This window comes from Petromyzon marinus, chromosome 64, assembly GCF_048934315.1.
Source record: "Petromyzon marinus isolate PM22_M1 ecotype Great Lakes invasive population chromosome 64, UKy_Petmar_22M1.pri1.0, whole genome shotgun sequence".
Taxonomy (NCBI): domain Eukaryota; kingdom Metazoa; phylum Chordata; class Hyperoartia; order Petromyzontiformes; family Petromyzontidae; genus Petromyzon; species Petromyzon marinus.
The window spans coordinates 10,895,500-10,912,897 of NC_133730.1; the positions used below are offsets into that span (position 1 = coordinate 10,895,500).

The following is a 17,398-nucleotide window of genomic DNA, read 5'->3' on the forward strand; positions in this document are numbered from 1 at the left end:
GGGGCACCTCGTAAGCAGGGGCAACTCGTTAGGGGGGTGCCTCGTTAGGGGAGGGGGGGCACATCGTCGTGACGGCGCTCACCTCGTTGAAGTGAACGTCCTCCATGCCGGCGTCCTCTTTCATGGCCGCTTCCTCGTCCACGTTGGGGGAGAGGACGCGGAACGCGGCGCAGCCCCTGGTGTACGAACCTGGGGTAAGCGCAGAGGGGGTACACGCAGAGGGGGTACACGCAGAGGGGGTACATGCAGAGGGGGTACACGCAGAGGGGGCACACACAGAGGGGGCACACACAGAGGGGGCACACACAGAGAGGGGGTACACACAGAGGGGGCACACACAGAGGGGGTACACACAGAGGGGGTACACACAGAGGGGGTACACACAGAGGGGGTACACACAGAGGGGGCACACACAGAGGGGGCACACACAGAGGGGGCACACTCAGAGGGGGCACACACAGAGGGGGTACACACAGAGGGGGTACACACAGAGGGGGTACACACAGAGGGGGTACACACAGAGGGGGCACACACAGAGGGGGCACACACAGAGGGGGTACACACAGAGGGGGTACACACAGAGGGGGTACACACAGAGGGGGTACACACAGAGGGGGTACACACAGAGGGGGTACACACAGTGGGGGTACACACAGAGGGGGCACACACAGAGGGGGTACACACAGAGGGGGCACACACAGAGGGGGTACACACAGAGGGGGTACACACAGAGGGGGTACACACAGAGGGGGCACACACAGAGGGGGTACACACAGAGGGGGTACACACAGAGGGGGTACGCGGAGCGATGGGCAATGAGTGATCAGTGACGAGCGGTGGGTGATTAGAGATGGGTGGCGAGTGATGGGCGATGGTTCCTCACCTTTGCGTTTGAGGTACTCGGCGACGAGAGCGGCGACGTGGACGTAGCACATGGCGGCCTGCGGCGCACGCAGCAAAGACAAAGGTTCCCCAGCCGTGTAGGCTACACTGGCTGGTTGGTTCAAGTGCTGTGAGCGAGCATCTATGAAGGCCGGCATGGCACATGAGGGGGTGGGTGGCCCGCACCGGTGGCGATGTTTACACACCGCACCAGGTACTCATTTGAGGCTGAGTCGACCTCGGGGAGGCCCAGAACTGGTTCAGATAATCATCAATGGTTGGCCGCCGTCGTGAGCAAGCGCAGTGCGCTAACCACTGCACCATCATTCCCCACACGCACGTACACATACACACACACACAACAACAAGAGCCGTCATTGCCACTGACTGGCGGTGACGTCACCACGATGCTTATGCCAGGCTAAGTGCACTTTGAAGCCACGTGAAGGGTCGAAGGCTCGCTAACAGGAGTACACGTTGTGGGTTCACTGATGGTGCCAGGCTAAGTTCAGGAGGTCACAGGACAGACCCAGGTGCCATGAGTTGATTGGCAGAGGCACCATCTGTGCAGCTCACTGTGCCACCTTGCCATGGTTCAGCTGACTCAGAGGGATGTTTGTAGCGCCCGATGAGGCGAGGGGACAGGAGTGTGAAATTGTGACGATTTGATGATGTGATGGTGTGACATGACGGTGTGACATGACGGTGTGATGACGTGACGGTGTGATGTGACGGTTTGACCACGTGATGGTGTGACATGACGGTGTGACGTGACGGTGTGATGACGTGACGGTATGACGTGACGGTTTGACGACGTGATGGTGTGACATGACGGTGTGATGACATGATGGTATGACGTGATGGTTTGACAACGTGATGGTGTGACATGACGGTGTGACGTGACGGTGTGATGACGTGACGGTATGATGTGACGGTTTGACGACGTGATGGTGTGACATGACGGTGTGACGCGGAGACGCGATGACGCAACGGAGTGACAACGCGACGTGACGGTGTGACGATGTGACGGTGTAACGGTGTGACGATGTGACGTGACCGTGCGACGTGATGACGCAACGTGCCGGTGTGACGACGCATCGCGACCGTGCGGCATGATGATGTGATGACGCAACGTGCCGGTGTGACGACGCATCGCGACCGTGCGGCGTGATGATGTGATGACGCAACGTGCTGGTGTGACGACGCGACGTGACCGTGCGGAGTGATGATGTGATGACGCAACGTGACCGTGTGGCATGATGATGTGACGATGCATCGCGACCGTACAGAGTGATGATGTGACGACGCAAAGTGCCGGTGTGACGACGCAACGTGACCGTGCAGAGTGATGATGTGATGACGCAACGTACTGGTGTGACGATGCAACAAGACCGTGCAGAGTGATGATGTGATGATGCATCGTGCCGGTGTGATGACGCAACATGCCGGTGTGACGACGCGACGAGACCGCGCAGCGCGACGGTGCGACGCGACGGTGCGACGCGACGGTGCGACGTGACGGTGCGACGTGACGGTGCGACGCGACGGTGCGACGCGACGGTGCGACGCGACGGTGCGACGCGACGGTGCGACGTGACGGGGCGACGTGACGGTGCGACGTGACGGTGCGACGTGACGGTGCGACGTGACGGTGCGACGTGACGGGGCGACGTGGGCGCGGCGTGACGGTGCGACGTGACGGGGCGACGTGACGGTGCGACACGACGGTGCGACGCGACGGTGCGACGCGACGGTGCGACGTGACGGTGCGACGTGACGGGGCGACGTGACGGTGCGACGTGACGGTGCGACGCGACGGTGCGACGTGACGGTGCGACGTGACGGTGCGACGTGACGGTGCGACGCGACGGTGCGACGTGACGGTGCGACGTGACGGTGCGACGTGACGGGGCGACGTGACGGTGCGACGTGACGGTGCGACGTGACGGTGCGACGTGACGGTGCGACGTGACGGGGCGACGTGGGCGCGGCGTGACGGTGCGACGTGACGGGCGACGTGACGGTGCGACGTGACGGTGCGACGTGACGGGGCGACGTGACGGTGCGACGTGACGGTGCGACGTGGGCGCGGCGTCAGAGAGGCGCACCTCCGAGAGGTCTCCGTGCTGTAGGTGCGTGCGCGCCATGCTCTCTAGCCAGGCCTTGCGCAGCTCCGGCGTGCTGGCGTAGGAGCGCGCCAGGCTGTACTGCAGGTCGGCCAGCAGTTCGGGGTCGCCAGCGTGCTCCTTCATCTGCGCCGTCGCCATCAGCACCGTGCGGATCCTCTTGGTCAGGTCCTTCACCTCCGCGGGGAACGCCGTGGCCTGGGGGTGGTGGGGGGGGAAGCAGAGGGAGGAGGGGAGGGGATGAGGTGAGGGGAGGGAGCAGGAGAGGAAGCAGGGGAGGGAAGAGAGGAGGGGAGGAAGGAGGGGAGGGAGGTGGCGATATGAAGAGGACGCGTGCACACACACACAAGGGTGACGCACCGAGTGTGTATGAGGTGGTGGCGATGATGTTGTTGCTGATGTTGATGATTGTGATGTTGCTGATGATGTTAGTGGTGATGTTGGTGATTATAATGTTGACGGTGGTGATGTTGTCGGTGGTGATGTTGTCGGTGATGTGGCCACCTTCATGGCCTTGTCGCTGTTGGCGTAGTTGTTGACTATGGACAGCGAGTGCTGGAACCTGGAGCCTCCGATGCCAACAACATCAGCGATCAGCTGACTCACGGCAATGATGATCTACGCACACACATGGACATCACACGCATAAACATCACACACACGGATGTCACATACGCACGTCACACAAGCACATATACGCACGCACGTCACACATACGTCACACACAAACGTCACACGCACGTCAGACACACGCACGTCACAAACGAACACACACACGCACGTCACACACACGCTCGTCACACACGCACACACACGGACGTCACACAGATGGATGTCACACACACGCACATACACGGACGTCACACACGCACGTCACACACACGCACGTCACACACACGCACGTCACACACACGCACGTCACACACACGCACGTCACACACACGCACGTCACACACGCGGACGTCACACACGCGGACGTCACACACACGCACGTCACACACACGCACGTCACACACACGCACGTCACACACACGCACGTCACACACACGCACGTCACACACACGCACGTCACACACACGGACATAATAGACGGACGTCACACACGCACAACCGCACACATTCCTACACACACACACATCCACCTACATGCACACACAACACACACACGCTTGCACACATGGATTTCAAACACGCACGTCACGCATGCACGCACACACTAAAAACTAACTTTAAAAAAACATTTATTTTACCAGGTAAGGCCCACTGAGCTATGTAGCTCCTTTTTCAGAAGTGATTTGGCCACAAACGATAGCTCAACAAAGTGGCTTGTCACTTGGGAATGTATTTCAGCCAAATACGCACGTTAATTCTAAATCTGGTGAGAAAAAACCGGAGGACCGAGAGAAAAATCTCCACGACCACGGGGAGAGACACTCAAACTCCAAATATACAGCAGGCGTCAGGGTCGGGAAATCGAAGCCACGACCTCCTGCGTACCAGGCGAGGTTGTTAACATCTCCTCGCCACAGCGGCGCCCCACACACTCACACACCCCGCTCCTGGTACGCTCGCACGCATGCGCACACCTGCAGGTGGGAGCGCACGAAGGACTTTCTGCCGGTGTACTCGAAGTTGTTGCGCATGAGCAAGTAGAGCAGAGCGCAGGCCTCGCTGCGTGTGGAGCCCAGCTTGGCGCTGCAGCACTTGAGCAGCTCGTAGCAGAGCGAGGCGCACATGTCGGCACGGCCCGTGAACAGCGCCGCCGGGAACTGTGGGAGTCAGGCGCACGGGTAACAGGTAGAGACGGAGGCGAATTCCAATTTGGTTCGTGTGAACTGTGGAGGTCAGGGTACCAGGGTCAGCACCAGCAGCGGGGTTAGGATTAACGGTCAGGGTGACGGGTGTGGTGCAGAGCGTGGTGCTGTGCGTGGTGTCGTGCGTGGTGCTCTGTGAAGTGTTGAGTGCCGTGTTGAGTGCCGTGTTGAGTGCCGTGCGGTGCTGCGTGCTGCGACATGCAGTTCCGTAGTGCTGTGGTGCGGTGCCACCTGCTGTGTGCGGTGCAGTGCTGCGTGCGGTGCGGCAAGCGGTGCCTTGTTGATGAAGCCGCGCAGCACAGCGAAGACGTGGCGCAGCGTGGCTTCGGACTGTGGCACGGCGAGGAAGGTGAGTAGCACGTCGAAGACGCGGCGCATCAGCCGCCCGTGGCTCTCCTCTGCCAGCAGCTGCTCCTGACGCGCGCGCGCACACACGCAGGCACACACACACAAAGACAAAGGTCCCCCGCGTAGCCCAATGCAGTCTGTACGCGAGGGCCGTCGGCGAGTGAATGCCCGCGAGGTCACGGGATCGACCCAAGGTGGTGCCATGAGATTGACTGACTAAGATGACTGGCAGATGCACCAGCTGTACCCCCTACTGTGCCAGCTTGCTGCTTTGTAGCTGCCCGGCGCTTCACTCGCTGTTGCGAGCGTCGCTTTCCCGGCCCTGCACTGTTGTTGGGCGCCTCCAAACTGACACATATACGCATGTGTACATACAAAAGACAAAGATCCCCCATAGAGCCATAATAGAATGTTGGGGCAAGTGATTTTAGCAAGCACCTATGAAGGCCGGCATGGCACACTAGGGCGTGGATGGTCGGCACCACGCCTGGCCACCTTTGTCTCCCCAAGTGGAAATATTTATACACTGCATTAGCTACTGATTTGTGGCTGAGTCGACCTAGGGGAGGCCCAGAACCGGTTCGGATAACTGTCACCGGTGTTGGTGTTGGTCGTGAGTGGGAATCAAACTCGAAGCTGGCGAGTTTGTGGTGCAGCGCGTTGACTGCTACAATACGGCTCCCCATTCCCAGACACAAAGACAATGATCCCCCGTATAGCTGTAACAGACTGTTGGGGCAAGTGCTGTTAGCGAGTAGCATCCATGAAAGCCGGCACGGCACACGAGGGGGTGGGTGGCCAGCACCACACACGCGTACGCTCACGTGCATGGGGGCGGGCACACACACACACACACTGACGTCTGGGTCACAATTCCATGTGGGGTGGTGGTGGGCACCTTGAAGCTGTGGGTGAAGCAGGCGAGGGCGTCGAGCACCACGAGCCCGGCCTCCGTCGCCAGCGCCGCCTCCAGCACCGCCTCCACCTCCGAGTGGCCGTAGCCTAGACACGCACATGGACACGCGCACATGTGCACGGGTGCGCGCGTGTATAGACACGCACGAGGGCACGCACACGTGTACACGGGCGACCGCACGGAACAGAGACGCTAATGGTGGAGACTGACCAAGAGTCAGGAGATGGCACAGAGAGAGAGAGCGAGAAGAGAGGGAGAGCGAGAGAGAGAGGGAGAGGGAGAGCGAGAGAGAGCGAGAGGGAGACGAGAGAGTGAGAGAGAGCGAGAGGGACAGCGAGAGGGAGAGCGAGAGCGAGAGAGAGAGCGAGAGTGAGAGAGAGTGAGAGAGCGAGAGGGATAGCGAGAGAGAGAGAGCGAGAGAGAGCGAGAGAGGGAACGAGAGAGAGAGAGCGAGAGAGAGAGAGCAAGAGAGAGAGCAAGAGAGAGGGAGCGAGAGAGGGAGCGAGAGCCAGAGCGAGAGAGAGCGAGAGAGAGGGAGTGAGAGAGAGAGAGGGAGCGAGAGAGAGGGAGCGAGAGAGCGAGCGAGAGAGAGAGGGAGCGAGAGAGAGGGAGCGAGAGAGCGAGCGAGAGCGAGAGAGCGAGCGAGAGAGGCAGAGAGAGAGGCTGAGAGAGACGCTGAGAGAGAGAGAGGTGAAGGCGACCGAGTGGATGACCGTCGAGCGGAGGTTTCCGTTGCTGCTGTCCAGGGATTGCGGCGTGGTGCGGATTCACAGCTGTTAGCGCCGGGCGGCAGCGTTAGGAGTGGGAGTGTTAGGAGTGGGATTGTTATGAGTGGGAGTGTTAGGAGTGGGATTGTTAGGAGTGGGAGTGTTATGAGTGTTCTATGAGTGTTAGGGGTGGAATGGGAGTGTTAAGGGTGGGGTGGGAGTGCCATGTTAGGAGTGGGATTGTCAGGAGTGTTCTATGAGTGTTAAGGGTAGAATGGGAGTGTTAGGGGTGGGGTGGGAATGTTAAGGGTGGGGTGGGAGTGTTAGAGGTGGGAGTATTAGGAGTGGAGTGCCTTGTTAGGAGTGGGAGTGTTAGCAGTGTTCTATGAGTGTTAGGGGTGGAATGGGAGTGTTAAGGGTGGGGTGGGAGTGTTAAGGGTGGGGTGGGAGTGTTAGAGGTGGGAGTATTAGGAGTGGAGTGCCTTGTTAGGAGTGGGAGTGTTAGCAGTGTTCTATGAGTGTTAGGGGTGGAATGGGAGTGTTAAGGGTGGGGTGGGAGTGTTAGAGGCGGCAGCGTTAGGAGTGGAGTGCCTTGTTAGAAGTGGGATTGTTAGGAGTGTTCTATGAGTGTTAGGGGTGAGAGTGTTAGGGGTGGAATGGGAGTGTTAGGTGTGAGATGGGTGTTAGGGGTGGGAGTGTTAGGGGTGGGAGTGTTAGGGGTGGGAGTGTTAGGAGTGGGATGGGAGTGTTAGGGGTGGGAGTGTTAGGGGTGGGAGTGTTAGGGGTGGGAGTGTTAGGGGTGGGAGTGTTAGGGGTGGGAGTGTTAGGGGTGGGAGTGTTAGGGGTGGGAGTATTAGGAGTGGGATGGGAGTGTTAGGGGTGGGAGTGTTAGGTGTGGGAGTGTTATGGGTGGGAGTGTTAGGGGTGGGAGTGTTAGGTGTGGGAGTGTTAGGGATGGTAGTATTAGGGGTGGAATGTTAGGTGTGGGATGGTGAGCTAGGAGTGCTAGGAACGTTCTAGGAGTGTTAGGGTTAGGCCGAGAGTATTACATGTGTAAAGGAGTGCCAGGAGTGGGCTAGGTATGTGAAGCAGGAGGGAGAAGCAGGAGGGAGCCTGCTTACCATGGTCAATAGCAACCCCCAGAATACTGGAGAGCTTTCTGACGCTGGGGAGACACAGAGAGAGCGCCGTGGCATTACTCCTCCTCCTCCACGCCACTGCTGTTGCCCCTCACCATCGCCATGGTCAAGGGTCTGGGTTCCAGCCACGGGGATCAAAGGTACATGGGGGAGGGTGGGGGGTGCGAGGAAGCGCGAGGAGGCGCGGGGAGGTGCGGGGAGATGCGAGGAGGTGCGAGGAGGTGCGAGGAGGTGCGAGGAGGTGCGAGGAAGTGCGGGGAGGTGCGAGGAGGTGCGAGGAGGTGCAGGGAGATGCGGGGAGGTGCGAGGAGGTGCGAGGAGGTGCGAGGAGGTGCGAGGAGGTGCGGGGAGATGCAAGGCGGTGCGGGGGAGGTGTTGGGAGTGGATTAATCTTGGCACTCGCTCGTTGCCAACTGGACAAGGGACGCAGTCGTGTCGTGCCAGCATGGGGTGGGGGGAACCAAGCGGTGGTACGCGAGTCTGTGGGCCTCTGTAGGTCTCTTGGGTCTCTGTGGGTTTCTAGAGGTCTCTGTGGAACTCGATGACACGGGGTTTGCTGCGGGTGAGTTGGGGGCTGCTCTATCCACTGCTGGATAACCTGGATCAGCTGTGCATGCCGGCTAAGAGCACCCGAGTCTCTCTTCTGTGCCAAACCGAGCGCCCCACTGGCCGCGCACGCGCGCCCACAAGTGCAATCGCTACACAGACTCATGCGGTAGAGACACCGACACACAATCACCCACAGGGACACACACACAGGGACACGCACACAGGGGGACATGCACATGGGGACACACACATGGGACACACGGGGACACACACATGGGACACATGGGGACACACACATGGGACACACGGGGACACACCAACAACGACAACTGCCATTCGCCACTAAGTGGCGTTGACATCACTATGGTGCTTGTGCCAGGCAATGTTCACGTTAAGGCCACGTTAAGTGTAGAACGCCCGCTGGGAGGCCACGGGACAGACCCAGGTGCCATGGGTCGACTGAGATGACTGGCCGATGCACCCCATGTGCCCCCTACTGTGCCAACTTGTTGTGCTTTAGCCTGTTGGAATACCTCTGCTGTAGCGGATGAACAAAAAATATGGAATCTGTGAGTGATTTGTGATTCCGGGCTACTGAGGCAAACTCCATCTCCTCAGAAACCCGCAACCAACAACCATTCTTGCAGCGCTGTATGGCCCTCGGAACCTCCGAGCGAAGGCTGCGGTAAGCCTCCTCATTGTGATGTGGGGTGCTGTAGATGGTGAGAGTGGGCCTGTCGCTTTTTCTCAGCCAGCCGGAACACCTCCTCTGTCAGCCAGGGTCTCTGGGAAGGTCTGGACCGCGTACCCAAAGCAGCCATTGCAGCTGCATGAACCTAAACAAAGCCAATTTCCCCTCATCATCAGGAGGAGTGGGGGACAATACCAACTCCAGCTGCAAGTGATGATGATATTCTGGCTTGCAACTTTAATCAGCTAGCTGAGACCAGGCCACTCTTGGTTTGAACAGGGTCCTGGATGTACACCCACCACCGGAGTGAAAGAATGGCAGACTTACAGATGACAGTGGGCAGATCAGCTCTACAATAGGTTCTTGTGTCAATGGCATGGGCTTGCATCTGCTGTTCCATCACTATATAGTCCAGCAAATGTTCTTCATTGGAACCGGCGTGCATCCATGATGTTGTGTGGATGCGACAATGCCGGAACAGTGTGTTGGTAATTACAAGCCCATGGGCACAAAATTATAGCAGCCTCCTACTGTTGTTAATGAGCTCATCTGGCCCATGCCTTCCAATCATTCCAGACCAAGTTCCAGCATCATGACCCACACAGGCATTAAAGTCACCCAACAAGATGACTCTATCCTCAGTGGCTACTTTAGCTAGCACCTGTAACAGGTCATAGAAGGCATCTGACTCCATCGGCCTTCCCTGCATCCCTCCACTGATGTTCGTCTTTGGTGGGGGCATAAGTAGCCACTTCCCTGTTGTTTGGCAGTCTCCTGTCCCGAGTAGAAGACTGTCCACCCCTCATGGTAACAGGAGCCAGAGCCAGTCCACCGCACCTCCTGGATATTACAGAGATCCAAGCAGTACCGGTCCAGCACCCGACAGAGGAGTGGCAGCCTCTTCTCGGCAGCGAGCATTCAAACATTCCACATGGCAATGACTTTTTGCTATTTCTGGAGGAACCCCGAGGGTAAGGATTCAGTCTCTTGGCTCCGCCAATTGGGGTTTGGCCAGGAGACGTCATAGATGCCTGTCCCCCTGGGGCCTCCTGCACTAGCTTAATTCTATATTTTTCACGTGGTTTAGTGGTAAATAATTGAAGGTAGAGGGATTACCAGCACCTCGCACCCATCCAGAGCCCCCTTTTAGCACCTGTGGTGGCTAAAAGCACCATGAAGGGGTATGGCCGATTTTGTAATTGGTCTTCCTTCCATGGCAATTGCTCACATCCACTACAGTGTTGCCGTCCGGCACCAGCGAGGAGGTAGGGGACACACACGGGGACACACAACAACTACCGCCATTCGCCACTAAGTGGCGGTGACGTTACCACGGCGCTTGTGCCAGGCCATGTGCACCTTGAGGTCACGTGAAGTATCGAACGCCCGCTGGCAGGTCACGGGGCAGACCCAGGTGCCACGGGTCGACTGACTGAGATGACTGGCTGATGCACCACCTGTGCCCCCGACTGTGCCAACCTGTTGTGCTTTAGCCACCCGGCGCTCCGCTCGTTGTTGTGAGCGACGCTCCTCCGCCCTCCGTTGTTGTTGGAGGGCGACTGCCTCCAACTGCCCAGTAGCGTCCTTCACGAGCCTCCTCCACAGAGGCCGATCTTGACACCGCTGGTACCAGTCATCGGAAAGTCCACTCAGCTCCACGTCCTCCTGTACCACATCACTCCATCGCTTCTCTAGCCCGTGCCACGCCCATTTAGCCCCCTCAATCCGGCCGAACAAAAGCTCTTTCGGCATGTGGTGGCTGGGAATGCGGGCTACATGAACTAGCCAACGCAGCCTTCCCTGCCGGAGGAGCTCAGATCTTTCAAGGATTTGTGAGCTCCTCACACAATCCAGCCTGGTTAAACCCAGGATGGATCGTAGGCAGGTGAGCCTAAATGTTTCTAACCGGCGAAGATGTTCCATTAAGGGGGTCCACGTTTCGCAAGCGTAGAGAAGAGAGGGAATGACCATGGCCGAGAAGACCTGAAGCTTAGTGCGGAGCGACAGACCACGTAGCTTCCACACAGCGTTACGCAACCGATGAAAAGATATTGCCGCTCGACTGATTCGGAGTGAGACCTCTGCTGTTAAACTGGAGCCGGTCATAAGCACACTGCCCAGGTATGGGAAACTCTCCACTCTCTCCACAACTGCCCCATCACCGATTGGGAGTTGTGGGGGTGGAGTGTCCGATGGTACAAAATACCCAGGCAGGTGCTTAGTTTAGGTGGGGCTGATGGAAAGGCCCCATCTCTTAGTGGCACGCTCCAGTCTCAGCAGCAGCGTCTCCAACTCCTCCTCTGAATGAGCAGCTATTACCAAATCATCGGCATACATAATGTGGTTGAGCAATAGGGAGCCATCCCTTGACCACACGCGGGCATCGATCAGCCTCCCATTATATCTGTACCAAATGGAGATTCCTCCGGACCAGCTATTGAAGGCCTCACGAACTACGTGGTCAAAATAGATGTTAAATAATGTGGGAGCCAGAGGACATCCCTGTCACACCCCAAGGTGAACAGGGAATGTCTCTGACTCCCGGCCATGTAGTTTTACCCGGGCCCGCTCACCATCATGAAGGTCCTTAATGATCGTGAGCTGGGGGTCAGGGACTCCAAAAACACGAAGAACAACCCAGAGCCCAGGCCTACTGATGGTATTATAGGCCTTGACCAGGTCAATAAAGCAGAGATGTAGGTCTTGTTGGAATTCCCTACACCTCTGCTGTAGCAGACGGACAGAAAATATGGCATCTGTGCAGGACCGCCTTTTCCTGAAACCACATTGGGGCTCCGCAAGCCTCTCCTCAGCGTGCCTGGCAAGGCGATGTTGAATAATCCTTGCCAGGACCTTTCCTGGCACACTGAGGAATGAGATGCCCCTTTAGTTGTTACAGTCTGTGCGGTCCCCCGTCTTAAAGAGGGGGACCACCAGGGCATCCTTGCAATCCTGCAGAACCCGTCCAGTGGTCCAGACTGTTGTTATGATGTCATATAGGGCAGTCTGTGCACAAACACCACCCTCCCTCAGCATTTCGCTTGGGAGATCATCTCTGCCCGGTGCCTTTCCTGGTCTCAGACTCCGGACTGCCTTCAGTACTTCCTCAACAGATGGCACCTCAGCTAGCCACTCACAGGGGGTGACTTCTTCCAATATTTGAGGCACTGCAGCCTCAGCAGGGTCATCCCCACTTTGTGCCATGATGTTTTCCTGGCTGAGGGGTTTCCCCTCCCCCAGGACCTCACAGAAATGCTCAGCATATATGCAAACCTGTTCCTGGGGGTCGGAGATTGGAACACCGTTTTTTTCCCTAATTATGGTAATAGGTGTGGCGCTGCAGGTTACTTTTTTGATGGAGTTAAATAGAGATTTGTGATCGCGGGCCACTGAGGCAGACTCTCCTCAGCAACCCACGACCACCACCCATCCTTGCAGCGTCTCACGGCTCTCCGAACCTCCGAGCGAAGGCTGCGGTAAGCCTCCTCATTCTCGGACGTGGGATTCTGTAGCCGATGACAGTGAGCCTGTCGCTTTTTCTCAACTATCCTGAACACCTCCTCTCTCAGCCAGGGTCTCTGGGGAGGTCTGGACCGCGTACCCAAAGCAGCCATTGCAGCTGCATGAGCCTAAACAAAGCCAATTTCCCCTCATCATGAGGAGCAGGGGACAATGCCAACCTCAGCCGCAAGCGATGATGAAATTCTCACTTGCAACTTTCATCAGCTAACTGAGACCAGGCCACTTTAGGTTGGAATGGGGTCCTGGGTGTACACCCATCACCGGAGTGGAAGAATGGCAGGCGCATCTTACAGATGACTAGTCGAAGGTCAGAGGGCAGATCAGCTCCACGGTAGGTCCTGGTGTCAAGGACATGGGCTCGCATCCGCTGGTCCGTCATTATGTAGCCCAGCAGATGTTCTTACTTGGACCCGGCATGCATCCATGATGTTGTGTGGATGCGTCGATGCCGGAACAGCATGTTGGTAATTACAAGCCCATGGGCTGCACAAAAATCTAGCAGCCTCCTACCGTTGTTATTGAGCTGATCTGGCCCATGCCCTCCAATCACTCCAGACCAGGTGCCAGCATCATGACCAACTCGGGCATTGAAGTCACCCAACAAGATGACTCTATCCTGAGGGGCCACTTTTGCCAGCACCTGTGACAGGTCATAGAAGGCATCTGACTCAATGGCTTTGCCTGCATCCCTCCATGGATGTTCGTCTTCGGTGGGGGCATAAGTAACCACGACCACCACTCCTCACCTCCGGTTGATGGGAAGGCGAGCCCAAAGTAGCCTGGGGCTTACAGCTTCCCACACCTCACCGCCACGCTCCCACGCACCCTTCATTCTTTTGTTCAAAAGAAGAGCCACACCCTGTTGTTTGGCAGTCTGCTGCCCTGAGTAGAGGACTGTTCACCCCTCATGGTGGCAGGAGCCAGAACCGATCCACCGGACCTCCTGATTGCCACAGAGATCCAGCCGGTACCGGACAAGCTCCCGACAGAGGAGTGGCAGCCTCTCCTCCGCAGTGAGCGTTCGAACATTCCACGTGGCCACACGAAGTGGCTTTTCGTTGTTTCTGGAGGAGCCCCGAGGGTAGAGATTCAATCTCCTGGCTCCGCCAATTGGGGTTTGGTCAGGAGACGTCACAGACGCCTGTCCCCCTGGGGCCTCCGGCACACACACACGGGGACAACAACAACAACCGCCATTCGCCACTAAGTGGCGGTGACGTCACCACGACGCTTGTGCCAGGCTGTGTGTACCCTGAGGGACGTGAAGTGTCGAACGCCCGCTGGCAGGAGGTCACGGGGCAGACCCAGGTGCCACGGGTCGACTGACTGAGATGACTGGCTGATGCACCACCTGTGCCCCCTACTGTGCCTACCTGCTGTGCTTTAGCCACCCGGCGCTCCGCTCGTTGGTCTGAGCGTCGCTCCTCCGCCCTCCATTGTTGTTGGAGGGCGACTACCTCCAACTGCCCAGTAGCATCCTTCACGAGCCTCCTCCCTAGAGGCCGATCTTGACACCGCTGGTACCAGTCATCGGCAAGTCCACTCAGCTCCACGTCCTCCTGTACCACATCACTCCATCTCTTCTCTAGCCCGTGCCGCGCCCGCTTAGCCCCCTCAATCCGGCCGAACAAAAGCTGTTTCGGCATGCGGTGGCTGGGCATGCTGGCTACATGACCCAGCCATCGCAGCCTTCCCCGCCGGAGGAGCTCACCGATGGGACCTTGCCCAGATCTCAAACGGGGACACACACACACGGACACACACACGGGAACACACACTTACTGTGGTGCAGGCTGCCACCGCTGGCGCCAGGTTCGGCGCTGGGCAGGTGAGAGAAGCGAGCATGCAGCGAGGCGGCCCTGCTGGGGAGGAGGTTACGCGGCGCGGGGAGCGTCTGAGACTTCCTTTCTGGGGGCGGCGGTGGTGCAGAGCGCACCGGGCTAGCGGCCTCCACCGCCCTTCACACAGCACCGCACCATGCCGCACCAGACCAGACAGTACCAGACAGCACCGCACCAGACAGCACCACACAGGACCGCACAACACCGCACAGAACCAGACAGCACGACACCACACAGCACCACACCACACAGCCGAACACCAGACAGCACCCAGACAGCACCACACCAGACAACACCACACCACACAGCACCACACCACACAGCACCACATCACACAGCCAGACACCAGACAGCACCCAGACAGCACCCAGACAGCACCACACCACACAGCAGAGCACCAGACAGCACCACACCACACACACCGGAGCATTGGCAGGGAGAGGAAGAGAGAGTGGAGAGTGGAGGAGAGAAACAGCGCGATGAGCGAGATGTGGCAAACCCTCCATGCTCTACAAATAGATCCACCATCACCACCATCACCACCATCACCACCACCGACACCATCATCACACCATCATCGTCGTCACCATTATTATCACCACCATTACTGCCATCACCCCCACCATCATCGTCACCATCATGATCACCACGATCACCACCACAAACACAACCGTAACCGTCCACGCATTCGTCGCCATCATCGCCGTGCCCTCGTTGTTAGGTATGGGTGAGGAGATGGTGAGGTAGTGAGGAGATGGTGGTGAGGACAGGGGCCGGCTCATATCGTCACCGCCGGGATAGTTCTCAAAGCGCATGCGGCCACGGGGAGGGGGGGTGCCCCCCACACTCGCTTTAAGAGCCTCTCTCTGACATTCCACACGCGCACAGCCTGCCTTAGCGCCCGGACAGCCTCCTCGCACCATCACCATCGTCGTCATCCCGGCTGGGGGAGGCTAAATCGGTACCACTTGTGAGAGAAGTCAACAGTGGTTGTCCCGCGTGGATGGAACTCGCCCCCCCACCACAGGAACGTGGAATGGCCACCGCTAGCGACAGCAGGGCTGTGCACAGGCAGGCGAGTGCCACCCCAAGCGGAGTAGAGTCACGCAGGGCAAGTGGTCGGCGGGGCAAGTGAGGGTGCACGAGGCTGAGCGTGGAGGTGAGTGTCCAAACAGGTGAGTGTCCACAAGTGAGCGTGCAGGTGAGTGTCCACACAGGTGAGCGTGCACACGGCTGAGCGTGCAGGTGTATGTCCACACAGGTGAATATCCACAGGTGAACGTGCAGGTGAGTGTCCACACAGGTGAGCGTGCACATGGCTGAGCGTGCAGGTGAGTGTCCACACATGTGAATATCCACAGGTGAGCGTGCAGGTGAGTGTCCACACATGTGAATAGCCACAGGTGAGCGTGCAGGTGAGTGTCCACTCAGGTGAGCGTCCACACGGGTGAGCGTACACATGGGAGCTGGTGAGTGCAGGGAGCCTCACCGGCACGGTGAGTGGCGGGGAGCGATTGGCTCAGCCAGGTCGCGATAGCATTGATTCAAAAAGAACAACTGTGAAAACAGCCTTACCATGCTCACCACTCACTCACAACACTCTATACTCACCACACTCTATATTTACCATGCTCACCATGCTCTATATTCCCCAAGTTCACAATGCGTGTTTACACACATATGTACGCACGCCCGTGTGCATGTGTATGGGTATGCACGCGGGGTACTCTACCTGGCCAGGTAGCGCTTCCCCATGTACTTGAACTGATGGAGACAGATCCTGAGGGACACACACAGGTATGCGAGCGCGTGGGTAAGCGAGCAAGTGAGGGAGTGGGAGGGTGAATGACCGGGTAGATGAGTGAGCGGGTGGGAGGGCGGGTGTCTGGATGGGTGAGCAGGTGGGTTAGCGGGTGGGTGAGCGGGTGGGTCAGCGGGTGGGCGGGCGGGTGGGCGAGCAGATGGGTGGGTAAATGAGCAGGTGAGTGAGTGGGCGGGCGGGCGGGCGGATGGTGGGTCAATGGGTGAGTGGGTGGGTGAGCGGGTGAGTGGGTGGGTGAGCGGGTGAGTGAGCGGGTGATTGGGTGGGTGAGCGGGTGATTGAGCGGGTGAGTGAGTGGGTGAGTGGGCAGGTGGTGGCTGAGTCAGTAAGTGGGTGAGTGGGTGGGTAGGTAAGCAAGCGGGTGAGTGGATGGGTGGGTGGTGGGTAAGCGAGTGGGTGGGTGAGGGAGTGGGTAGGCGGGAGGATGGGTGAGTAAGCAGGTGAGTGAGTGGGCGGGTGAGTGGGTGGGTGAGCGGGTGAGAGAGCGGGTGATTGGGTGGGTGAGCGGGTGATTGAGCGGGTGAGTGAGTGGGTGAGTGGGCAGGTGGTGGCTGAGTCAGTAAGTGAGTGAGTGGGCGGGTAGGTAAGCAAGCGGGTGAGTGGATGGGTGGGTGGTGGGTAAGCGAGTGGGCGGGTGAGGGAGTGGGTAGGCGGGAGGATGGGTGAGTAAGCAGGTGAGTGAGTGAGCGGGTGAGTGGGTGGGTGAGCGGGTGAGTGAGCGGGTGAGTGAGCGGGTGAGTGAGTGGATGGATGCATGAGCAAGCAGGTGAGTGAGTGGGCAGGTGAGCGGGCAACTCACTCGAGGAGGGTGAAGAAGTCGAGGAGTTCTGTGTCAGAGGCTTTGTTCCAGTACGCGAGCAGTGCATCTGGGTGCAAACACAAAGGCGACCCCTATAGCTTTAACAGACTGTTCGGGCAAGTGCTGTTAACCAGTGGCACACCTATGAAGGAGGGAGTGGAGGTGGACTGTGGAGAGGGGGGGAAGAGGGGGGTAAGTATGGAAGGGGGGTAAGGGAGGGGGTAGTAGAGAAGGGGGGAAGG

At 58.2% G+C, this 17,398-nt stretch overlaps 1 protein-coding gene across 9 annotated transcripts in view; it reads right to left on the minus strand.

Annotated features, from left to right (window-relative positions):
- The window catches only part of DOCK9 (dedicator of cytokinesis 9), a 118,885-nt gene that overhangs the window by 28,509 nt on the left and 72,978 nt on the right, over positions 1-17,398 (minus strand). For 4 of the 9 annotated variants that reach the window (XM_076054160.1, XM_076054158.1, XM_032977783.2 and 1 more), the window contains 10 exons: positions 17,157-17,223; positions 16,268-16,315; positions 14,477-14,652; positions 6,069-6,172; positions 5,099-5,236; positions 4,595-4,777; positions 3,513-3,626; positions 2,991-3,206; positions 884-941; positions 83-189 (listed from right to left, as the gene is read on the minus strand). In XM_076054160.1, the coding sequence (XP_075910275.1) occupies positions 83-189; positions 884-941; positions 2,991-3,206; positions 3,513-3,626; positions 4,595-4,777; positions 5,099-5,236; positions 6,069-6,172; positions 14,477-14,652; positions 16,268-16,315; positions 17,157-17,223 (1,211 nt within the window). Of the gene's footprint in view, positions 1-82; positions 190-883; positions 942-2,990; positions 3,207-3,512; positions 3,627-4,594; positions 4,778-5,098; positions 5,237-6,068; positions 6,173-7,914; positions 7,959-14,476; positions 14,653-16,267; positions 16,316-17,156; positions 17,224-17,398 lie in introns of all 9 variants that reach the window. The other 5 variants (XM_076054165.1, XM_076054163.1, XM_076054162.1 and 2 more) reach the window with 4 other exon arrangements.